The 25,891-nt window shown below is 44.3% G+C and overlaps 2 protein-coding genes across 2 annotated transcripts in view; one reads left to right on the top strand and one right to left on the bottom strand.

Annotated features, from left to right (window-relative positions):
• Positions 1-19,569, bottom strand: part of prdm6 (PR domain containing 6) — a gene marked incomplete at its 3' end in the record, with an annotated part of 43,409 nt that extends 23,840 nt beyond the window's left edge. The window contains exons 1-4 of the mRNA XM_079339631.1: positions 19,419-19,569; positions 9,225-9,890; positions 3,021-3,169; positions 2,772-2,930 (exon numbers count right to left, since the gene is read on the bottom strand). Coding sequence (XP_079195757.1) covers positions 2,772-2,930; positions 3,021-3,169; positions 9,225-9,890; positions 19,419-19,422 — 978 coding nt within the window. The 5' untranslated portion in view covers positions 19,423-19,569. The remainder of the gene's footprint in view (positions 1-2,771; positions 2,931-3,020; positions 3,170-9,224; positions 9,891-19,418) is intronic.
• A 129-nt stretch (positions 19,570-19,698) lies between these two features.
• ppic (peptidylprolyl isomerase C) lies at positions 19,699-25,165 on the top strand. Its single transcript, XM_079354619.1, has 6 exons — positions 19,699-19,956; positions 20,632-20,745; positions 21,055-21,148; positions 21,395-21,462; positions 22,046-22,162; positions 22,824-25,165. Exons 1-6 carry the CDS (start codon positions 19,834-19,836, stop codon positions 22,950-22,952), a joined length of 645 nt encoding a protein of 214 aa, XP_079210745.1. The 5' UTR covers positions 19,699-19,833; the 3' UTR covers positions 22,953-25,165.
• The last annotated feature ends 726 nt before the right edge of the window (positions 25,166-25,891 follow it).

Genomic DNA, 25,891 nt, shown 5'->3' with positions numbered 1-25,891 from the left:
TTCAGCCCAGCAGCCGATAATCTGCCGATGGTTAGAGCCGGGTTATCGGAGCTGCTTTTCTCCAGGGCTGAGGGGCTCCAAAGGCTGGTTCCAGACCCCACTGTGGGGGCAAGCTGGACTCTGCTCGGTCCAAAACACAACAAGAGACTCCGTTTGGTCCCGAGCTGCTGATAAAGTCATGTTGGGATTGAATCTTTAAACATGCCAGGAATCCAGAGGTTTTCCTTCTGTTCCTACTCTGGGAGAAGTGAATTCATTTAAACCTCCAAACGTCTAACTGGAATCTCCCATCTAACTATTTTTATACCAAGTACAAAGATTAACACACTCTTTCACAGAACCTTCTGAGAGATACAATTTTACTTTCTAAATCTGGGCCGACAAATGTTTTTAAAATAAATTAACAGATTAAAAATAATCAAATTTCAGACGTGTTTTAAAATGTGATTCATCACAAATAGTTATGAAAATTAAACATTAATTGTGATTGAAAGTGTTCATTTGGCAGCCTTAGTTTGAATATTTTGCACAGAAAAATAATCATCTGAAACACTTGAATGTCAAACGTGCGATTAAAATGTGATAAATAGGATAAGATTAGAATCAGATTGAACTATCGAGATTAACGTTTAGTGATTAATTGACGGCCTTCGTTTCTAATATTAGAATGTTTCCTTTGCTGAATAAAGGATTATTTGGACAGAGTTTCTCTGTAAATCTTTCAGGTGGAATTTACAATCTCAGAAGTATTTGAGGAACAGAAAGAAGAGATATCACGACTGTAGGTGCAAAAACAGCAGAAGAAGAAGAAGACTGGCTCCCTCAAAGGCAACACAAAGTTTGATAATAATAATTATTTATTTGTAAAATCTTTTACATCTTAATGTGAATCATTATAAGAGTAAGTGAGTCTGCCTCAGTAAGTTTGAAGCTGCTTAATTATCCTCTGAAGATCACAGCAGCTGCACACCGTGTGGTATGAACACCTCCTGCATGCTGCTCAGCCCGTAAAGCCCAGAAGTGAAAAACATGTCTGAAAGGTGAAGATGGGTCATTTTTGGTGCCACGAGATTTAAAAAGAACTTTAAAAAATGTCCCCCAATGGAGGATCAATAAAGTTTATCTTTATCTTTTTTAAATTCTGTTTTCAGGGAATAAATCCCTCCCTCTGCGCCTGGACTTGGCCTACGATGTCTTAGATGCCCTATCCACTGACCTTTGACCTCTAATGCTCTGTACCTCCCCCGCCTCCCCCCTCCCCCCTCCCTGACGTCCTGCTGCGGTCAACAGCAGAGAGACTGATGTCCGGTCAACCGACGTCTGACTGACCTTTACCAGCTCGGCCTCCAGGGACTCATCTATCTCCCAGCATCCCTCACTCCCTCACTCACCCCTCCCTCTCTCTCTCCCTAATGCTAATGCAGCTGTTTATAACTGCCACATTGACTTTCTCCTGCCACTGTATGTAAATACAATCTGCTCTGATCAATGGACTGTGAGGTGACACGATGCTGACCACAAACACAAACACTCACAACCAACCCCCGAAACCTTTTATTTAATTCACAGCCGATAACGGCGAAGGGAAGACGAGTGTGTTTCCAGTTGAAACACTTTAATTGAGCACATTTGCACCAAAGGATTACGTCACAGCTGTTACAGCCTTTTTGCAACAATAGTCATTCGAACCCCAAAATATGTATAAAAGAATAATATGAAAAAATAATAAATAAATGAATATGTGAAATATGTAAAAAAAAAAGGATAAACGTTTGTTAAAAAAATATATGTGAAATCTGTTAAAAAAAATAATAATTACATGTAGAAAAAAGAATAAATATATGTGAAATATGTTTTAAAAAAAGAATAAATATATGTGAAATATGTTAAAAAAGAATAAATAAATGTTAAAAATAAAAAAAGAATAAATATATGTGAAATGTGTTTTAAAAAAAAGAATAAATATATGTTAAAAATAAAAAAAGAATACATATATATGACATGTTAAAAAAAAGAATAAATAAATGTTAAAAATAAAAAAAGAATAAATATATGTGAAATATGTTAAAAAAAGAATAAATATATGTGAAATATGTAAAAAAAGAATAAATATATGTGAAATATGTTTAAAAAAAGAATAAATAAATGTTTAAAAAAAAGAATAAATATATGTGAAATATGTAAAAAAAAAAAAAAAAAGAATAAAAATATGTGAAATATGTTAAAAAAAGAATAAATGAAAAATAGGGTAATGGTTGAAAAACACCAGGATTTCGGATTGAAAAGGCTTTCGTTGGTGTTAAAGACGAGACCAAGACATACCTGAGACCAGAGCCAAGACCAAGACATTTAGGGACCAGGACTGACACGAGACCAAGACTATAAATATCATCATGTTGTGTGCGGGGGGCGTGTCCCTCGCTAAGACCGCCACACCGAGAAGGTCGTGGTCGTAATCAGGGAATCAAAATCTTTTAGAAAAGTGGCCTTTTACTTTCTAATCACAGGTAGGACGTGAGAAGGAAGCCGATCAGTGGTGGACTTGATCCCAGTCTGCCCAGTCTGCCCAGTCTGAGTAAAAAGCCTTTTGATTCTGAGACTTTCAAAAAGTGTTCTTAAGACAAAATGATGTCGAGTACAACAACACGAGCTTTAGTAACAAAGTCACTTTTAAGACGTTTTAACGTTAAGAGACAGCGGACCAATCACAGCAGCTGGAATAATGACGTCTCCTCAAACGCACATCCCAGCAGGAACACGAGGCCTCTTACCTCCCACAGGTGTCGGGAGTTCTTCATGGCTCCGGCCTGCAGTTTGTCGAGCAGCAGATGGACTCCCTGAAACGGGCCGATCCAGGTCCCCTGAGGGATCCTCTGAGCCGCACAGATCCCGTACCCCAGACCCGGGACGGTGCTGGTGCACAGACACACCTGAGGAGGACACAGAGGGTCAGGAATACAGGAGGGAGGAGGAGGAGGAGGAGGAGTCTCCACAGTTCATGACCACACAGGAAGTGTCACCTCTCTGGGCAGGTCTCTCAGCCAATCGGGGACGTCGGGGAGGGTGACGGGGGCCGGCGTGCTGCTGGTGCCCACGAGCCGCCGTAAAGAGTGAAGTGGGCCGTGCATCGGACACTCGCCGTTCCTGTTGTCAGCGCACATGTCACAACCTGCAGAGAGGAGAAGATCTTTGATCACACGCACAGGAAGCTCATTGAAATTAAAAACGTGGAACCTCTTCTGTCCTGCAGCCTTCGATCACTCTCTGATTTCTCCTCATATTGTTGTTAATTAAACTCTTTTATTTCCTCCTGTGCTGAGAGTGCTCATCGTTTGACAGCCCAATTTTGATGATGAGTTACTCGGACCCAAAAATGTGTCCGACTTAGATTTTAAATGTTCCCCTTTAATCCAAGGAGATTTACTCTCAGTCGGGAAGCATGTTGGATATGTAGGATTTACGTGGAAGAAGTCGTGTGTGACGGCGATAAGTGTCGACCAGCGACAAGACACAAGCCACACGGGTTCACCGAACACCTGACCAGAAGCACGCTGTCCTCATCGCCTCACCTCAAAACTGTGTTTTTCTTCTCTGCACAAAACATTCAAACCACACGTTTAACCTCCGGCTCCGTCGTTAGAGGACGAGAGGCCGTGCGAGGTGGCGTGTTCCTGCAGCCTGTGAGTGCACGCTTCAGATCATAGAGGAGACGGTCTGTTGGGATTCTCTTCTGGAGAAAGAAAATCAGCAGGAATGTTGAAGTTGAAGTCTGCATCTTTAAAGGGAGATCTGCAGCTCAGGACGGATCGTGTAAGAGAGCGCCGCGTGAAGCCGAGGCAGACGGGTCCACGTCTCCTGAAAGGCCCTCTCCTCACTGTTATTCCAGCTCAAATGTAGCGGCGAGCGTTTTGCTGGGAATTAGCGAGCGTCAACATTTACTCAGAGATGCAGTCTGACAGTAATGGATGTTAATTGACTGTAGCGACATAATGAGAGATGATTATCTGAAGGCTAAGCTCCCACAGAGCGGCTCGCAGCGGAGCGGGCCCACAGGAACAGGATGGAAATGTTGTTGCTTTTAAATGTTTTTCCCAAAGTGAAATATCCGCCCGTTTGGGAGCGACGGCCACTTTTACACCATGATTGATAGAAGTAAATTAAACTGTGTTACAGTCACTTATGAAGCACTACATGCTACACAGCTTCACAGTCGAGTAAATGGGAAAAAGCCGACTGGATTAAAGTGGAAATAAACAGAGATGTCAGAGACAGACGGCTCCTTCTGCCTCGATCTGAACCAGCGACATGAAACTCAAGTGAAAGATCAACATCGGCTGAGGACTCCATGAATCTGTCAGCCGACACAAGACTTTTATCCAACTGTTAAAAGTCACATGACCTCCTCTTCTTCTTCAGGTGAACTCAGTGTCCTCGCTCCTCTTCAACATGTGTGTGAAGTGTGTTGTTGTAAATCCACTCTGATCCTGTATTTGATCATGTCTATAAACCCCTCTATTTCAGCCCTGCTCAGAACAGGCTGTTTCTGTGTCTGTAGCTTTAAATATGTAAATGAGCTGTGTCTGACCACGCCCCCTCTCTGGAAGGGCTCGGGTGTACTCGCTGCTTTCTGGCTCCATGTCCTATTGTTTACGGTGAGAAGGCAGACTCAGAGGGCAGAACAAACACCTAGCTGTGGGAGTGTCACCCACCTGGGGGAGGGGCTACTGCCCTTTGTGATGTCATGAAGGGAAAAACACCAAACCGGACTGTTTGAACACACATTTTCTGAAGAAGATGCACCAATCAGATTCAACACCTAATCTGCCTCCACGCTCACGGTTCACTTTAAAAATCCTCCGTACAAATCTCTGCACAGCCCGGCAGAACCTTTCTGACCCGCTACGTCCTGGAACCTCGGCGTCTCCGAGGAGATCGCCGGTCTGCTCTGGGCTCCCCCTCACCAACCTGCAGACTAACACACACACAGAGCCTCCCCCCCCCTTCACGCCTCCTCAGTGACTTATTCATTCATTCAGCTTTGTCTCATGTTTGTATGTTTTCTGTAACTCCAGGCTGTCGTTGTTAAAACAACAAAACAACAAAAACATTTATTGTAGACTAAAGTGACCGAGCGTCTTCCTCTCCTTCTCACCTCCTCCTCCTCACCTCCTCCTCTCCTCCTCTCTTCCTCTCCTTCTCTCCTCCTCTCCTCTCCTTCTCTCTTCCTCTCTTTCTCTCTTCCTCTCCTCCTCTCCTCCTCTCCTCTCCTCCTCTCCTTCTCTCCTCCTCCTCCTCTCCTCTCCTCCTCTCCTTCTCTCCTCCTCTCCTCCCCTCCTCCTCTCCTCCCCTCCTCTCCTTCTCTCCTCCTCACCTCCTCTCCTCCTCTCCTCCTCTCCTCCTCTCCTTCTCTCCTCCTCTCCTCTCCTTCTCTCCTCCTCCTCCTCTCCTCTCCTCCTCTCCTTCTCTCCTCCTCTCCTCCTCTCCTCCCCTCCTCCTCTCCTCCCCTCCTCTCCTTCTCTCCTCCTCACCTCCTCTCCTCCTCTCCTCCTCTCCTCCTCCTCTCCCCTCCTCCTCCTCTCCTCTCTTCCTCTCCTCCTCTCCTCCTCCTCTCCTCCTCTCCTCCTCCTCTCCCCTCCTCCTCCTCTCCTCCTCCTCTCTTCCTCTCCTCCTCTCCTCCTCCTCTCCTCCTCTCTTCCTCTCCTCTCCTCCTCCTCTCTTCCTCTCCTCCTCTCTTCCTCTCCTCCTCTCCTCCTCTCCTCCTCTCTTCCTCTCCTCCTCTCCTCTCTTCCTCTCCTCCTCTCCTCCTCTCCTCCTCTCTTCCTCTCCTCCTCTCCTCCTCTTCCTCTCTTCCTCTCCTCTCTTCCTCTCCTCCTCTTCCTCCTCTCCTCCTCTCCTCCTCTTCCTCCTCTCCTCTCCTCCTCTTCCTCTCCTTCTCTCCTCCTCTCCTTCTCTCCTCTCCTCCTCCTCCTCTCCTCCTCTCTCAGACTTCATGGACTGTGTGGAAACTCTCTTTCTCGTTGCATCCGTCACGTTTTCAGACGGAGCTGATCGATGATCAGAATCATCAGCAGATCGTTTTTATTTTCTTTACATAAAACTAAAAATGTTTTATATGTAAAACAAACAAACAAACATTTCAGATTTGTATCTTCAGGGTCAGTTGTCCCCTCGTCCCTCACAGATCAGGGACTGATCCTGATTTGTCTTTTTCTGCGTCTCACTTTGCAAACATCAGAGTTCAGACTAAATGAAGCTCGTATGACGGGACGCCTGCAGCCGAGCGCTCGTCCTGCAAGCGGTCAGCCCGGGTTCGAACCCGACCTGTGGCTTCTTTCCCACATGTTAACCCCGCCTCCCTGGAAAAGTCCTCAAAGGTAAAAAATAAATAAAAAAAGATCACAAACCTTTAAAGGATCAAATAGTGATCAAAGCGTCAGACGACATCACGAGTGATGGAAGAAGGTTTAATTCCTCGTTACGCCGATGAATGAAGCTGCTTTCATTTCATCCTCCAATCGAATGATTTCAATTTTTATAATAAATTATGAAATAAGTGAAGTGTGACTTTTTGTGAATTAAATAAATAAATAAATACAGCTTTTAATTATTCTGATAATGATGATTATCAGTGTTTATTTATTATCAGTTTATTATTATTATTGGTGTCATTAATAATCGAGGTCAGACACTATAAGGGAGTGTGTGAGAGAGACTGCTTTATCCACACGCGCGCACACATGCACGCGCACGCACACACACACACACACACACATCCCAGAGACCTCAATACGGTGTGTTGGGATGATAAATAGCGGACTGGTGGCCGCTGGATCGATCCCGCTTCTCTCTCTCTCCCTCTCTCTCTCTCTCTCCCTCTCTCTCTCTCTCTCCCTCTCTCTCTCTCTCTCTCCCTCTCTCTCTCTCTCTCTCCCTCTCTCTCTCTTTCACACACAAACACAAAACTATATACGGCAATTAATTCCTGCTTGTCCCTCCATCCCTCATCGGCCCTGCCGGCGCGTATCGACGCAGATTACTGCTGATGGTCCGTTTTATCACCGCGGAAAACACGCTCGCGTGCGCACACACACACACACACACGCGCGCGCGCGCACTCACACTTTATGATAAAGTTACGACACAATAACATCATGAACCTGCGACCTCATATTAGGACAAATAAATAAAGCCTATTTGTTGCTGCACTGAACAGAATTATTATTATTATATTATTATTATATTATTATTATATTATTATTATATTATTAAAGTTATTCAGATGATTTTTTTCGGCCTTAAACATGAAGCTCCAACACTGCGGATGACTGAACATTAAATACAATCTTCTCTCTACGGTCACAAATTCATCAGCTGTTGTGTTCAGAAAGGAAGATTTTAAAAATGAGCCTATCAGATCCTTCAAATCAGCAGAGCACGAGACACAAAGATCGTCAATATTTGACGTTCAGTAAACGTTTTTTAAATGTCATTAAAATCGGAATTATTTCATAGAACAGTCTCTTTAATTAGGACTCAGTTGTTCAAACAATCAGAGGATGAATATTTAAGACAACAAATGACGTCACAACTTTTAGAGAGATTTGATGTTGAACCTTCGTGTAAAAGCAGCAACTTTGAGGGCAGTGGATGACGACATTAATCTGATCAAATCAATTCAATATGTTTGAAATCATAAATGGTTTCTGTGTTACGGAATCAAACGGTTAAAACGTAATATATCCCCGTTCAGCTTCATGTCCACGTGCGCAGCGGGGAGCGGAGAAGCTCGCGCTGAGCGGACTGCAGGCCTCTGAGCTCGTGCTCGATTTTATTTTTTAACGGGACACGCGGATGTTTGTGATCCAGCACACCTCCGTGTTCAGGTGAGGAGACTTTTAACAAGACAGCGCAGAGTGCGTGTGTTTGTGCGCGCGTGAGACTTTTACGCATGACGGCGTCCTGTCAATATCTGTCCACGCGCGCACGCACGAGGGGCCTCGCTTCACAGATCACAGTAATAAAGGAGGCTGATGTTTTTTTTTTTTTTCTCACTGGGAATAAAAGCTGCAGTTTTATTATTTAACTTCTTTTTTTATATGTTGTGTAAAAATATGAAAGGTTAAAAAAAATAAAAATAAAACAAAATTATTTGTAGAAAAATAAAAGGACAGAAACTTCCGTTTGCAACACCTAATACAGGCCGTTTGATTTGTTCTGAAAATTAGACAAATGGGGCCTACGCGATTAATCGATGGGTTTAATCGGAGTTGAAGATGAATCATTAGCGCGTGCATGCCGAATGAATCCACGTTAAACTGAGCGCGCGCGTGTGTGTGTATGTTTGTGTGTGTAAACCCTGATCCTGATTTCCACCAAAATCTGAACGCGGTTTGGATCACCCCCCCTCCTCCCCCCCCCCAGCTGTCAAACCAACTTCAAGCTCTGTCACACATGATCATTATTATTATGACGTCATTATTAAAAGGTTCAACATCAGAGATGAATCTCTGTGGTTTGACTTTTTAAACATTTAGAAAAGTTTAAACTGAAGAAGAAAAATTGAAGATTTTTTTTTTTATTTATTCTATGTAAAAATCTATTAAATCTCTGATTTAAAAGAATATTTAAAACAATAAAGTCTGAAAAACAATATTGATGCTTTTCCTTCAAAATGAACATTTTAAATTTGTCTTTACATCGTGATTTTTACATTTTAATTCCACATTATTTTATTCAACACTTAGCTGGTTTAATAATTGGTATTAATTTATTGTATTTTATTCTTTTAAATTTTCAATTTGATCAATTCTGAAATGAAACATTAAATTATTAGTTTTAGTTGAGTTTTTTCTCTTTTTTTGCAGCTTTGATTGAAGTTTTAAATCTGCGTTCAGGATTCTTCGGGAGGATTTTATTTTTGGTCGAACTGACTGGATGCTTTTTGTTACGTTGGAGGAAATGAACAGTTTTGAATCTCTGCTGCAGAGAAGAATTGTTAATAATTTAAAAAAAAGAAACAATAAGAAGATTTAAATGAAGCGAGATGGACGTCTCGTCTGAACCTGTGAATGTGAGCACGCTGCTGAACGCTCATCTCCTTCAAGAAGGAAGTTCTCCTTCTTTTCCACTCATCCTCCCCCTCTCAAACCTGAGATGAAGGCGTCAGGAGTGTGTGTGTGTGTGTGTGTGTGTGTGTGTGTGTGTGTGTGTGTGTGTGGACGTACGGTTGTTGCTCTCTCCCGTGTGGTTGCTCAGCGGGATGATCTCCATCCTCTGCTGTCCGTACAGGTAGTAGTCCAGCTCCTCCGACGTCAGCTTGAACCTCGCTCCCTTGCCTCCTTCCTCGCCTCCTCCTCCCCCGCTGCTCTTCACGCTGGACGACACCACGCCGACCCCCCCACAGCTCTGCTCTTTGGCGTGATGGAGGAGCCCCGCGGCGGCGGCTGCTGCTGCCGGGTTGTTGTGAGTCTGCTGCTGGTTCTCCGGAGGGACCACCACCATCAGATCTCCTCCCTGTCCTCCGGGCCCGCCGCACACGGGCGCCAACGCCTGCCCGAAGAGCGCGATCTGCTGGGGGACGGGGAGCTGCGAGATCCCTGCGGAGGTGGAGATGGAGATGGAGGAGGACGGCGTGAGAGCAGCTGAAGAAGAGGAGGAGGTGGAGGAGGAGGAGGTGCAGTGCGAGGAGGCCAGGAGGTGGCTGTGCAGGCGGGACTGGCGCAGGCCGTCCACGGGGATGGAGAGGCGGTCGGGCGGCGGGTGCGGCGGCGGCTGGGCGAGGGGAGGCTTCAGCTGCGCCTGAGGGAAGAGCTGCTGCCAGTGCTGCAGGTAGGACGGGTCCACTTTGAGGAAGGCCGAGCCGCTCGGGTCGCCCGGCTTCAACATGGCCGCTGTGAGGAGAGAGAGAGGAGGCGTCAGTCATCCAAACACACAGGATGATAAACATGTACGGCAAACACGGAGGGTCAAATGTGTGTTTGATTTCTGTTTGAGGGAGTTCAAAGCAAACACACACACACACACACACACACACACACACACACACACACACACACACTCTAAAATCACCAGCAGGCCGTTCACAAAGTGTCTGAACATTTTCATGTTAAACTTCACGTCTTCACACTTCTCCATGTTTACTTTTTGACTCCAGGCGTTCATGCAGAACGTGAGAACGTGAGAACGTGAGAACATGAGAACATGAGAACATGACATGAGAACACGAGAACACGAGAACACGAGAACACGAGAACACGAGAACGTGAGAACGTGACGGCTTCTTTTCGTTGTCTGTGTGACATTCACACCGAGACGCTGGAGTTCATCCTCGTCCTGTGAAGATGATTTATGATGAAAACAGATGATTTGGTCGTTTTGTAAATCTGACTTTAAACTTCACTTTTTAAAGGTTTTTTTTTTCCATCTTTGCAGAATCTTAAAAGCATTTTTAAAAGCTCTCTTCTCACTCTATGAATTCAGCTTTAAAGCCACATGTTTTAAATGTTAAGGTCACAGGGGGATTATCAAGTAAAGTGCAGTTTATGTTTCAGGAGTTTCAAATCAGTAAAAAAAAACGCGTCCCAGTTTGGATGTCACGGCTTCCTAAAGAGGACAAACAGATCTTTAAGAAAACTCAGATATGAAACTGAATTTGTTGTGTTTGAGGTGAAAAGTTCAGGCAGTCAGGAGATTAACTGAATATGTTTTATAATCGTGTTTGCATTTAAATGTATCTGTAGAAACAACATGTGTTTCCATCTCTCCACAGGTTCAAATCAATGAGCTGTTGCAGCTTTTCATATTTACAGAAATAAATAAAATTGTGTCTTTAAATCTTTTTTTAAGATTTAAAATGCATCAAAGCAAAAAAGCCAGAAATTAAAATTATTATTTTGTCTTTGAGTTCATAAATGTTCCTTCAGTTCTTCTTGTTTTTTTGTCTCTAAACTTTCATAAAAAATGAGCACCGAGTTATTCAACAATAAAAAGGTGTAAAAAAAAAAAACCTTCTTTGAGACATCAGATCTGAAGACATTTCACAACCGGTAAAAAACTCGTTTCTCTAAACTCCGTCCAGCCTGTCCGAGGCTCCGGGTCCTCGGGTGGATTTAACGCAGATTTTACGCAAAAAAAAAAAAAAAAAAGAGAGAGAAAGAAAGAAACTCACCTAAAAGGAAACAAACAGCGGATCGTTAAGTCACGCACATTTTGGACTCATGTAAAAAAGTTTCAAGGGGGAAAAAAAAGGAGGTTCCTTTTAAGTCCAGTTGAGATCAGCGGTCCGGTGTGCTGTCCTGCAGCCGGACAGAGGAAGCGGTGGGCGGGTAGTGATGCCGGGACGCTCCGCTTGGATTTACCGGAGTTCCCCCCGCTTGTTGTTTTTTTTTTTTTTTGTTGCAGTGAAAGTTGTAGAAGCGCAGGAAAGGCTCCGTGCTGTCAGAGTGAGCACGGCGGCTCCTCGGTGCTGATCTCCGGTCTGTCCCTCCTTCGGACTGCGGTGAACCATGGAGGGGAAGCCGCGGGACACTTCGCTGCGTCCTGCGCGTCTCCGGAGCCAAAACTACCCGAGCAGCTGCTGCGCGAGCCTCTCTCTCTCCTCCCCTCCCCCTCTCACTTACCCCCCTCCCCTCTCTCTCTCTCTTATCTCACGTCGTCTCGCTCCCTCTCTAATTCACACGTATTATTTCTCTCGCACACTTTTCTCTCCTCCTCCTCCTCCTCCTCCTCTTCTTCCTCTTCTGCCTGTTTTTCCTCTTTTCACTTTTCCTCTCTCTCCTCTTTACGGCCTCCGTTTTTTTCTCCTCCACATTCAGCTCACTTCAATTCAATTTAAAAGATCCATATTGACACTGAGAGCAAATGTACAGATGCAGAGCAGCACGCTGTAGGCTACATGTAAATCTGTGTGTGCGTGTGTGTGTGTGTGTGTGTGTGTGTGTGTGTATGTGTGTGTGTGTGTATCTACCACAACAGAGAGAGAGAGAGAGAGTGTGATTTTAAAATGAATAAAACTGCTCGTGTTTTCTTTCTTTCATTGGAGTGATGCTCTCTCTCTCTCTCTCTCTCTCTCTCTCTCTCTCTCTCTCTCTCTCTCTCTCTCTCTCTCTCTCCACACTGTGATGTGTGTTTGACTTTTTCTTTAGTGTAAAACAAATGACAAAAACAGATTTAGTGTTTCTGCAAACCTGCACACACGTCATCAAATGTGTGTTCATCTAAAAAACGTCCAGTTTAAAAAAAGACACATCCCTGTGAGCGCAGGATCCAAAAACACTCCTCAGGAATTAAAGCAGAACAAGAAGCCCCCCGTTTGAAGGACCCCGCACGCGCCTCCTCAGGCTGCAACTACACGAAGTTAAAACACGTGACCCCCATTCAGCTGAAATTCGTTGTTTAGCACAGTGACATTATTTTTTGTTGAACTCATGTGTTGATGTTTTGGAGTTTATGAAGAGACAGCCGAGGAGAAGGGGAGCACGTTAATCCTCCGTCAGGTCCGCGTGCGCTCTTTAAACACGCGTGATGAACAGAGACGGCCCACGGTGCTTACTGACAGTTCATCGGTTCATGTTCTAACCAAGAACGAACCGCAACACAGTCTGGAAACAACCGGACAGGGACCCTTGTTTTTTAAAGGGACTCCGCACGGCTGGTCGGTCCACACCAGGGTTTGATTGACAGCTTTCACACACACTCTGAATGCACAATGTGTGTGTGTGTGTCCAGTTGGTGGCTCACAAACCAGAAGGTCAAATCCACTAACATGCAGGAGAAAGTAAAGGCTCACACGGAGCAGTGATGCATCTAAAAGGACTACCAAAAAACTGCAGTACCCAAAGTGTCCACTAGAGGCTGTCTCCAAACGTGAATCAATCAGATAGATAGATAGATAGATAGATAGATAGATAGATAGATAGATAGATAGATAGATAGATTTATAAACCCCGCCCCCTCCATGTGACCAGATGGGACATGTGTCAAAGTGTAAAGTTAAACTACACGTCCAATAAGTTTCTCTCATTCCCAGAATCTGTCGGGAATGTTTACTATCATCATGTCGACTTCTGTCCAGGTGTTCATCTTTCTCTGAGGTTTTATTTAAATTAGTTATTCGATCGTCATGATTGACAGATCTGTCGCCAAATGAGGCTCCTTACAGCGTTTTCAGCTGGACTATCAGAGTAGAGGAGGAGAGGTGAGTAAAAACGTGATGAACAATAAAGTCGTTGACGTTTCCGTTAACTGTGAGCGTGCGGCTTCACACTAGTGGAACAGAAGAAGAATGACAAGCTCCGTCCATTTTAATAAACAGTTATTGATCTGTCCCCATAGAGCTCTATGATAAAATGTCCAACGTCACAGCAGAGATAAACAGTTCTGCTCTCTGGAGCTGCGCTCAAATTTTTTTTAGTTATACAAAGTTTTATTAAGCCTCAAAATGATGTAGAATTAGGGGGCGTGGCCTCTTTGAGTGACAGATGGGAGCTGCTAGCTGTCTGCCGCGTGTCACCGCGGCTAACTCACTGAACTACAGACTTTAACAGGTTGATATTCAGACACTGGACAGAAGGTGGTCGACAAAATGTCAAATAACCTCAGACCCTTTAACAACCATCACTTTCACACTCTGTGTGTGTGTGTGTGTGTGTGTGTGTGTGTGTGTGTGTGTGTGTGTGTGTTCAGATAAGATAGATTACAGCCGAGCTCATTGTGTTTCTGGGTCTGACTTGTTATCCACGACCCCAAGCTTTCCCACCCGTCTGCTGCTCTCACACACACACACACACACACACACACACACACACATGCAGCCGCAAGCACGCACACACACAATCATAGCAATGCATGTGGAGCATACAGTTACGTGTGCACATCAGTCACTGTAAGCTGCTGTGGATAAGAACATCAGCTAAATGCCTGAAAACGTAAACGTGTGTGTGTGTGTGTGTGTGTGTGTGTGAGTGTGTGTGTATTGTTATGACTGGCGTTGCCCTGACAGGCCCCATTTGTCATCCTCGGGACCTCTGGTGGATTGATAACGAACAAAAACACAAACATAAGCGTCTGAAAATGAACTCTTGTAGGCTTAAAGTGACTTTTTCAGCGTCGAGGAATGCGGAGCAACAACAGGCCGTCTGATTGGCTGAAATGCAAGTTCAAGGTCGAAGGCAGTTAATAAAGAATCAAGGGGATAGTGTTCAAATCCTGGCTTGAGTCTACAATTACTTCTACAGGATTTTTTCCAATGGATCCCTGAACCCATGATCAATGGTTCTTACCAAGCGGCGCCCCCTGCAGGAACAGACGGGTGATCTCACTCAGCTTTGTCCATTAATATTTACAGTCTAACATTCATGTTTGTATAATAAACAGAAAGTCCAGATCTCTTTCTTTGGACTTTAATGAAACTGCTCTGATTTTATTATTTAAATGTTTAAAGGTCACATGATCTCCTCCTCTTCTTCAGGTGAAATCAGTGTCCTCGATCCTCTTCATCATGTGTGAAGTGTGTTGTTGTAAATCCACTCTGATCCTGTATTTGATCATGTCTATAAACCCCTCTATTTCAGCCCTCCTCAGAACAGGCTGTTTCTGTGTCTGTAGCTTTAAATATGTAAATGAGCTGTATCTGGCCACGCCCCCTCTCTGGAAGGGCTCGGGTGTACTCGCTGCTTTCTGGCTCCATGTCCTATTGTTTACGGTGAGAAGGCAGACTCAGAGGGCAGAACAAACACCTAGCTGTGGGAGTGTCACCCACCTGGGGGAGGGGCTACTGCCCTTTGTGATGTCATGAAGGGAAAATCTCCAAACGGCCTGTTTGAGCACACATTTTCTGAAGAAGACAGAGAGGATGGACTTTTCTCATCATTGTGGGGGTTTGTAGAAAAGCATTTTAGAGTTAGAGGATTTTGTGACCTTTAAAAACATTTATTTATTTTCTAATGGAACAACATTGGTTAATAATTTGTGTTTATGCTTTGAGATAAAATAAAAAAATCATTATAGCTGATAAAGAAACTGGCTGTAATCTTTGTTTTTATTGCATCAGCTCTAATTTTTTTGCATCTTTTTTTATGAAGTTTTTTGAGCATGTGTTATTTTTCATCATCATCATCTTAGTGAGTCCATAATCACAGATCCTCTCTGTATCATCGCCGGGGTTCCTCTGTTATTACGAGCAGCAAACAAACAACCAGAGCGCAGAAAAAAAAGGAAAAAGCCGAGCGGGAGGAGAATTAGGTGTTTTCATTCATTGATTAATGGCTCTCTAAAGCGAGGCACATCGCAGGAGCCCCACGATCAATAAATTAACTGCCCAAATTCATCATTTTCTACAACAAAAGCTAATTATTTAGACGGCTGCAGGAAAAGAAAAAACACAATATTAACAACAGTTCATTTAGCAAAGGGCCGAATTCCTGCAAGTGAGAACGCGGCACAGCTGCAGGTTACACTCAGAGGAGAGTCAGAATCACCACGGAGGGAGATTACTCTTTAAAAAAAAATTAAAAATAAAAGCACAGATGATTCATCATGGTCTGAACGTGACACTTAATAAAGTCACTTTTCATTGGAAACGTAAAATGGGATAAAGACGAGAAGCATCATGGTCATTTTTCTCAAAGCAATGTCAACTCTTGTTCAAGCTAAAAGCACTTCATAACACTTTAACATTTTTATGGCAACATGAAGTAAAGAGAACATTTTTCAAAATAAAAGCACCCCGAGCACCAGACAGCGCTTGTTTTCAGTTTTTTTTTTGCTTACTCGCAGCACTCTCAGTTGATAATGGTTCAACTTTGACTGCAACGCTCTTCACGTCACTTCTCCCTCACCTACAAATTTTTTTCTTTCAAGGGGCGGAGCTTGTACTAACAACTTTGTCAACAAGACCCGTGGAGGAGAGACCGATCTGACTCGTCTTTTTCGAGGCAACAATTTCATGGTCGAGAGCTGCTGACTGTTAAATGAATGAAGCTAACGCAGAAGATTAAACATCCTGCAGTACCTGGAGTGTCCACTAGAGGCTGGCTGCAGCAGCACAGGAAGTCACATACACACCCATTCAAAAAGCCTGTTTTTACAGCAGACATGAACATGTTTACAGCCTGCTTCAAAAGAACTTAATTTCCCTTCAGGGTACTAACGACCAACGTTTGTAACCTAGCAACAGTTAGCACTGCGCGTAAGCACGAAGACAAGCTGCTGGTGGACACAGGCGTTAATGAGGCTTCTCCTCAATTGTGAATACACTTTGACGGCCAAAGGTTTTTATAAACAAACAAACAAAACAAGACGTGAACGTTCCAGGTTCTGAAGATGTTCAGTCATGTCGGTGGAGTTAAAGAAGTCAATAAAAATGTGTGTTTGCAATAAGAATCGTCCTCTTCAAAAACAAACTATCTGTGCAGGGATCCTTCGAACAACAACCTGAGCCCGTCCGGGTCAAAAAGGACAACCTCTAGTGAACGCACTTTTAGTATACAAGCTGCTGTTTCTTCGAAGGATTACGTTACAGATGAGGGAGATGAAGTGTTTTTGTTTTCACGCAGACGTGCATCAGTTTTAATAACTGCAGGAGTTGCGTTGTTGTAGCTTCATTTAAAGAAAGGCAGAGCATATTCCCACGGCCGCACGGGGGCGGAAAGCTCACGTTGTTGTTGTCGTCTCTTACAGTTACGCTTCCACTTTAAGTCACGTGAACATTGTTAACCTAAGCAGCTGTTTTCATTATAAAGCTGAAAACTGACGATCTCGAGACACAGCGGGTAAGATTTAAAAAAAACATGTTTGATAATTAGCTGTTAGCTACAGCTGCTAACATGTTAAACTGGTGCAGAAAATACAAATAAAATAATCAATTCATGAAATTGGACGCACATGTTAATAAACACAAACACGCTACGTGAACGTGCATGGAATGGATGAACAGTGTTACCGCCTGTTTCACCGCTGACAGACAGAAACAGGAAGATTAAATATTCATCTGCTGCTTTTTAATGATTCGGGACACTCGGACTCGGATTCATAAAAAAAATAAAATAAATAAATAAATGTAAAAAAACCTTAATTCTTCTTGTAGAGAAAGTTAAAGGTTTAACGGGTTCATTTCCACCCGGGGATAATTGAGGCTGTTTTAAATCCATGAGGGTTAGTTAGCAACCGAGTGACGGTAATTCAATTAAAACGTCTGTTGTGTGTCCCCCGTTCATTCGTTCACACACACGCACACACACCTGCACAGCCCCCTGTAACCTTGCTGTGTGTGTGTGTGTGTGTGTGTGTGTGTGTATAAATATCGTGGTTTACAGCGATGTCACTTTCATTTACATAGGAGCATGTTGTTAAGGTCCCGCTTTGACATTCAATTAAAACGTTTACATTTCTGCTTAATTAATTCAGCGGATGGCGGGAAGAAAAGACGAATGGACGCCGCCGTTGACAGGAGGCCGATAACCGTGTGTGTGTGTGTGCGTGTGTGTGTGTGTGTCCCGGCCGTGGCGTTAAGGTCACGGCAGGCTGACTATTATAATTCATCTCTATAGACACGTATTCAGCGGGGACTTCTGGTCTCTTTTTCTGCTTTATTCGCAGCTCTGAGGTGTTTTTAAAGTGTTTTAACGCGTTAACACTCGTCTGTTCGACTTCATTATTTCTCTCTTTATTGTTTTTAAAAACAAACAAACTGAATATCGATCTGTGCACGCTGGAAAAATTTATTTGTGGGTCACTCAGGAAGAAGAAAATAAAAATGCAGAGCGACGAAGTTTATCTGTTTCCTGTTTGGATTTCAGGAGCGTCGCTGCTTTGACATTTACATACGTGACGTACGCTTTAAACGTGTAATCCTACATCACAGTGGATTATTCATGTTTTCAAATCAATCAGAAATTAAACTGATAAAGACCTCATAGACACGGCAGCCATGTTGCCCTGACGTCTTGTCAGGTTTGGACGCCGCAGTGGTTCTGTCGTCTCTGACTGTTGCGCTCCAGGTTAAAGCCTTGCTAAACGCAGTTTGTAAAATCCACCACCAGGGGGCTCTCAATCAAAACAATAACAAAAGATGACGTCGAGGCTGGCGGTGAATCATGGGAGTGATTCTCTCAGCTACTCCATTCTCCACCCAGGATAGAAAGGAAGTTAACCGTAGTCATGACGACCGGGTGAAACCGACCTGAGGAGGAAACATGTTCACAGACAAGCTAACGTATCCGACGTGACGTTTTTTTTTCCCCACAGTAACAGAAACAGCAACAGGTAGCAGGAAGGTAGCTTTCAGCAGCAGCTCACGCTTCTTTACGCAGCAGCCTTTGACGTAACGCACACGCTGTACGAGGGGTACACTGTTTGGATTTTATAAACAACACATGTTATTCACAATAAGGCGTGTAGCTGAGCTGATTGACAGGTGGGCGCCGTGTAACGGTTTGTCAGGAGGCTTAAAACCCGCCTCAGCTCTCAGCCTGTCGTTAGCTTGACTCAAAGTTAGCAGTCTGTCGTTAGCTTGACTCAAAGTTAGCAGTCTGTCGTTAGCTTGACTCAAAGTTAGCAGTCTGTCGTTAGCTTGACTCAAAGTTAGCAGCCTGTTGTTAGCTTGACTCAAAGTTAGCAGTCTGTCGTTAGCTTGACTCAAAGTTAGCAGTCTGTCGTTAGCTTGACTCAAAGTTAGCCTGAGACAGCATTTCCAGCACAGAGACCGCCATCTATGGGACTCCAGCGCCCCCTGCAGGAACACACGGGGGACTCCAGCGCCCCCTGCAGGATCAGACGGGGGACGTCACTCAGACTTCATATATTCATCTCACAGCGTGTGATACTTTCAGGGATAAAAACTGTAGGATTATTAAAAGACATTATTCGGGGGCTTTTGATGAACTCTCAGGTGCAACTTTATGAAAAGCTCCCGTTGTTGTCAACCAGCAGATTTAACTCAACGTTTGGTGATTAAAAAAAAAAGATGACTTTAGGATTTTTAAAGTCTCATTTAGAAGCCGATCTTTCGCCCGTGCTGTCTGCAGCTGCCTGTGATCCTGCAGGTGTGTTTCAGCCTGACAGGTGTGACATTCTGCTCGTTCCTACAAATGATCAAACACACACATGTTTCTGCCTCCATCAGCTCGCCGTGTTAAAGGTCGACACAAACAGGACGGCTAACCTTTTATTTGTTTCAGTTACAAATCTGTTTTGTTTTCCCCCCGTCAGCCTCCCACGCGCTCATCATCCGACCCCTCAGAGGGTCTCCGTCCACGGGTTGGGACCCACGCACGTATCTGTTCTCCGCCTCGCTAACAGCAACATTTTATTGATTTTTACTGTTCACATTTGTGTCTCCACTTTCAACATGTATGTTTTCATCCTTCCCACGCTTCTACTTCTCTTCTATAGTCCTTATATCTCTTAAAGGCCTTTAACACTCATCTTCCTCTCCTCGCCTCCTTCCTTTCTTCTACTCTCCCTTCTGATTTCCTCTCCTCCTCTAATTGTTTCCTCTTCATGTCACCTCTCCTTCCTTTCTGCCTTGAGTCCTTTCCTCCCCTCTCTCTCATTTATTTCCTGTTAATAATATAATCTTCCTGTCTCTTCTCCAAGCTCCCTTCTTAGCATCCTTTCCCCTTGCATCCTCGGTGGGCGGAGCTTCAGTACCGGCTCCGCCCACACGAGGGGGAGTGGTCTGCTGATGAAGCCGTGTTTGGAACGCTGTTTCCCGGCCAGCCTCCCAGCTGTGAGTCGCTGTGATTTCTTCGTCTGGACCATCTCTCTCAGTCCCAGCCGGGGTCCTCCTCCTCCTCCTCCTCCTCCTCGGCTGCCTCGCGCTCTCTCCGGTAAAAGATGGAGCTCCGTCCGGTCCTCCCGGCTCTGCTCTTCCTCTCCGCAGCCTGCCTGCTGCCGGTGTCCTCCGCCGCCGCCGCCGCCGCCGCCGCTTCACGGACGGGACCGAAAGTCACCGAGAAGGTGGGTGAAGGAATGTGCCGCATTTATCTGCATTAACATCCGTGTTATTTACGCGCGAGCGGAGCGTGGAGGATAACCGGTTTACACTGCGCTGGCACGAGCTGCGCTGGCACGTGCACATGAACGCATCATATGAGGACAGGCTCGGTCTTAAAGAGGGGAGCTGGACCGGACCAGATGTCTCAAGAATATCTCAGACAGTAGACTACAGACACATACACACATACACGTACGCGCGCGCGCACAGCTGTACACGTGTCCTCTCAGACGACCCTTAATACGCAGTGCGTTCGCCTCCGGTCACAAACACTCAGAGGACCTGACCTCAATAAAAATATGAACCATGGAGGCTTCCGTAAATATCACGTTATATGTGTCACATGTCATAAATCACATGTATCAAATATCCTACATAATAAATGTATGAGAGAGATGATCCACATGAAGCCTTCTGCTCCTGACTGTTGGGTCTCAAATCAGAAAAGACTGAGAGGAAGATGAAGCAAAGATCACAGCTCTTAAATGTACTCAAGGAAATGTTCTTGTCTCTGTTTAAAATAAATAAAGTTTATTTATTATTAACGAAAAGTTGTAGAGAAAGTTAAAGGTTTACACCTCAGATTGATTGACAACCTGTGTGTGTGTGTGTGTGTGTGTGTGTGTGTGTGTCTCCAGGTGTTCTTTGACATCACAGTGGCGGGGCACGAGGTGGGCCGGATCGTCATCGGCCTTTTTGGGGAGGTCGTCCCGCGCACTGTCAACAACGTTGTTGCCCTGGCAACAGGAGAGGTAAGTAGGATGGTGTTAACGCGAACAACCAAAATGATGATACGTCAACATTCCTGTGTTTAAAAAAAAACAAACAAACAACCGTGAACACCACAACCTAAAAACAATAAAGACTCACCGTCAGCACACCTAGTGTTTAAAACGGGAACTGCAGTCCACATTTAAAAATGTCTGCCTTCATCTTTCCTCCTGGTTTGTCGCACTGAAACGGTTACGTGTCCCGCGTGTCTTCGTAGTCTACGTTTAGTCCTTCCAGGAGATTAGCAGCTGCTGTCAATCATTCTGGTTCTTTTGAACTCGTTTCTGCAGAAAGGTTACGGCTACAAAGGGACCAAGTTTCACCGAGTCATCAAAGACTTCATGATCCAGGGAGGAGACTTCACGGCCGGAGACGGAACCGGAGGTGAGAAAACTAGACTCATCAGACTGTGACCCAGCTGTTTAATCCCATCACTGTGTGTGTGTGTGTGTGTGTGTGTGTGTGTGTGTGTGTGTGTGTGTGTGTGTGTGTGTGTGTGTGTGTGTGTGTGTGTGTGTTCGTGGTCTCTCAGCGACGTGTTGGTTTCACTTCTTGTTCAACGAACGCACTGAAAAGATGTTTTTCAGGTTTCTTGTGTTTCTCAAAGTGAGCGGGTTCTTTCTCATCCAGGTCACAGCATCTATGGAACAACTTTCGAGGACGAAAACTTCAAACTGAAGCATTTAGGAGCAGGCTGGGTGAGTTTTTAATTTAACCAGCTTATTGACCCATTAAGATAGTTTAACTGCCAATTTAAGACAAACTGTTCACGTAAAGGTGTCAGCACGACGGCGAGGTTTAATCAGTCGTTAACCGCCGCTAACCTCTGCTCGGCCTCAAATACACAGAGTCTATTTTCCTGGAAGCACACGTAGATCAGATCGCTCCAGACAGGAAGACAGGCACGGGAACGCACAGTGCGTCCGCTTAATTTCAAAATAAAACACAAACTCCTCATGGTACTTCCTGTCGCTTTATTGATGTGACGTAAAAAAAAAAACAGACAAAACGATCAACGACTCGTCCTCAGAGAGACAAAGCAACGTGATCTTGTCGCTCTCCTGTGATGATATGAACATGGTGGGGCCGGGCGCACGCCGTCGGTTAGAGCCAGACCTCGGGCCTGACAGAACCAGATTATATAAAACACGACAGTGACCTCGTCATCCAGCCAAAAACATCAAGAAAACGGATTGATCGAGCTCGATGAGCGAGCTAAAAAAAATCTAATTTTAATGAAATGTGTGTGTGTGTGTGTGTGTGTTTGTGTTCATGTACCAGGTGAGTATGGCGAACGCCGGTCCAGACACCAACGGGTCTCAATTCTTCATCCTGTCGACCAAGGCGCCGTGGCTGGACGGGAAGCACGTGGTGTTTGGTAAAGTCCTGGACGGGATGGTGAGTGAAAACCTGCAGATGTTCTCCTCCACACAGTCAAACTAAGTTCAGTCACACGGTCCAAACCACCTGAGGTCCACCTGCTTCCTTGGTCTGAGCTGACTTCCTGGTAAGACTCAGGCTCCGCCCATACAGGAAGTATTTAGCTCAGGTAGAGGAAAGGTGGGAGGTGTTTAAGTCTGGCTGTTTGCTGCATGAAGGAAACACTCAAAAGTACAAACACACTTCATCTGATTTAAATCACAGCTGACCAAAAGTTCTCGACTCAGTTTAATCTCAACGTGTTGATCTGCAGAAAAACTGTGACGGTGAAACATATCGAAAACTCCACTAAACAAACTAACTGCTCGAGCTGTCTTTAAAAAGGGAGGAAGGTAAACAGAATATTCTCATGACCGGGTTTCATATTTTTAGATTAAAACTTTTCTTTTTTTTTTTAAGGATTTACAAGAATAAAGGACTTTGCACACTCAGTTTTTTTTTTTTAAACAGGATTTATCCGAGTGCTTCAATGTTAAGATGAAACTGTGAAACACAGTCTGAAGCAGAATCATAGGCTTCAGTAACAGTCCTGCTTGTCACACACAGGACGTCCCATATATAAAACATCATGCCAACTTTAACTTTATCATTTCACCCGAGTCTAATCTTCTTCTTGCAGGCTGTCGTTCACACCATCGAGCTCCAGGACACCAACGACAGGAACCTGCCGTACACCGAGTGTGTGATCGTCAACAGCGGCAGGATCCCCGTCAAAGAGCCCTTCGTAGTGGAGGTGGAGGGCTGGTAAAGACGGCGTTCAAAGAAAACAAAGACAGTACACCAGAGATCAATCAGAAGTCCTGGACTCATCGTTTTCACTTCCTTATCGTTACTTTCTTTGCATATCGACATGCTAACGCTAACTAGCAGGAAGGGTTGGGAACTGGTTTTAAACGTAGTTGATTAAAACATGACAGCTAGTGTCGCAGCCCCCTAGTGGCCATCTCAGAGAGCGTACAAGTTAGAGACACTTTGCATTTGCTTCCTTTACAAAACCACTCACCAGAGGATACGTCCACTTTTGTTTACAGCTTACAGATGTCAACATTAATGCTAACAGTGAGGGCTAAATGTTGCATGTCGTTTGTGACGTGTTAGCGTACGATGGCTAATGCTTTCACGCTAACTAAGAGGACTTGTGATTGATTTCTTCCGTACGCAAAGAAATTTTATAATTCAGTTACAAAACACACAAAATGATGTCTAACAGATGTTTCTGAAGGGGGGGGATATTTGTAGTAACTTTCTGACAAAGAAGAAGAAGACGTCCACTCGTGTAGCTCGTAGCTTGTCGTAGCTAAGTTGAATGCATCGTTCATCGTAAAGAAATACACAAACATCAGCACGTTATTCACTACGCTCAGGCTTGAAACATATCTCTAAAATGTCCTTTTTCACGATGACACATGTTTACAATTTTCAGATGTTTGTGTTTATTTTGACCTTTTTAAAGAATCACAGCTTTTTAATAGAGCCCGACCGATGTATCGGGCCGATATCTGGACCCTGGATATGTCCAGTGACTATCAGACAATTTTATCGCAGACATGACTCAATTTATGCACCAGTCAAAAAGCATTTGAGTTTTATTCTGTTACTCCAGCAGTTCTCTGTCACCAGCAGAGGGCGCTATATGGATCTACCCTGTAGAGTTATGCACATACATGCTCAGTTACTTTCCATCTGGTCTTCGATATAAATCTTTTTCTAAGTGTTTGAAAACTGAATGTGATAAATGTGTAAATCTATATCTGTGAGTTCGGATCAAACAGTCCGTCTGATATCGGCCCCATAAATCCCTCATCGGTCGGGTCCTACATGTTAGCATGGCTAGCGAGGTGGATGTTTTTAGATCCATCTAATTGTGATGAGGTTAACATGTAGCATTTATTTAAAAGAAGGACTCATTGATGGTTCTGGAAATGCTCGGTCGGGCGTACACTCTGCGATATGAGGGAGATTCAGAGTCACAGGACTGATTCTGAAGTCAAGTCCAAATCCCGTTTTGGTGGTGCGTCGTATCGCAGCCCACCACGGAAGCACGATAGACGATCACCTCCCGACCAGCTGCTCCCAAGCTGTCGGAGGATTTTTGATCGCTCAAACAGTGAAACTGTTTTTCCTGATTTAGCACAAAAAGTGACACACAGGGTCTGAAATCACCACGAAAACAGTCGCTTTAAACCTATCATGTTAGCTTGTTTGTTAGCATGTGTATTTGGGCTATGCTTATGAGACAGTCTAAATACAGCTCTCGAGTCGTGGCAGAGTATCCGCTCGCACAGCGTGAGCACATATATATCGCAAGCTTTTTGTCGTAAAAAACGTGAGCTGACATCTCACCACGACTTTGAAACAGTCGCACAGTGTACGCCGGGCTTTTAGGCTTCAGCAGACAGTCACACCTAAATGCAGAGATGTGTCCATTTGATGTCAGTGTGTTCAGTATTTACAAGGTTCACTGTGGTTTATGCTAACGGTTTCTAACGTTAGCATTTGTGCATATTTAGCGGGTGGTGCCAGTTAGCATCACCTCTAAAAAAAAAAAAAAAAATACAAAGAACTGTGACTTTGATTTGCCAAATTTTCTATTCTATGCATCTGATCCAAAATGATATCAAACATATGCAAAAAAAAACTGTAGCAAATGTCGAACGGCGTTGTAGCACTTTATTTTTATTTTGTAGCATCGTTCAGTTTTAATATTGTGGAGCTCAAAGTGCACGGGAGCAAATGTTCAGAAGATGCAGACTGAGGACGCTCTGTCCTCTGAACCGCGCTCTGAAGTGTTGAGACGCTGACTAACACCCGTTGTTTTTCATTAGATCAGAAGATGATCGGGCTGATTTCCTCATGTCACTAAATCGATCAGATTTTATGTTTTTCATTGTTTTTTTTAAAAACAGCATGAAGAAGAATGCCAACAGTTGTTTTTTTCTACAATAAACACAATGCTGTTGATCAATGGTTTCTGTGTCTGTGATCTGTTTTTAACGCCGAACTGTTCAAGTTGTATTTCAGCTCAATTTAAACCTTTATTAATTCTCAAAAAGGACGAGGAGGAGGAGCTTATACCGCCAGTCTGACGTTGGCCGTTGTGATAAAGTTTAGCGTTCATTTCCCGCTGAATGAGACGACGTAGCTTCTACACAGAGAAGAGATGAGCTGAGGTCATGAGGGGGCGTGGCTTTAGAGGGGGGATGGGCGGAGCAGATGGAGCACTGAGGGAATGCTACTTTCAAAATCATGCTAGTTTTCTGAAATTAGCAACCCTGCCTTTAACCAGATTCATTTTGATTTTGAAACTGAAGACAGAAGTTGTTGAATGTGAGAACGAGAACAAGAGGAACAGACTTCTGCTCATCCTGACATCCAAGATGGTGTTCAATAAGAATCTTTCAGTTCTTACTGAATCTGAGACTTGGGGCGCCGTCATGTGACTGAGGATCCGGGGGGTCGTTCTGCGTTACGCCTCCAGCTGTAACCTGCTGACTCGGCCTCTAACTTTGCCCTGCATAATGCAGACCCTTCCATGTCTCTTATTTGTGCCACTTAGGGCGCCGCACGCCGCCGGTTAAGAAGCGTCGGCGTTAAACGGTGTAATTATGGTCGGTAAAAGGTGAAGCTGCAGAGCTGACAGCTGATCTGTGAGCGCTGACACAAAACTGCTGCTAATGAGAACTACAG

The sequence above is a fragment of the Symphodus melops genome (assembly GCF_947650265.1).
Source record: "Symphodus melops genome assembly, chromosome: 1".
Lineage (NCBI taxonomy): Eukaryota > Metazoa > Chordata > Actinopteri > Labriformes > Labridae > Symphodus > Symphodus melops.
This window is presented reverse-complemented; position numbering and strand designations above follow the sequence as displayed.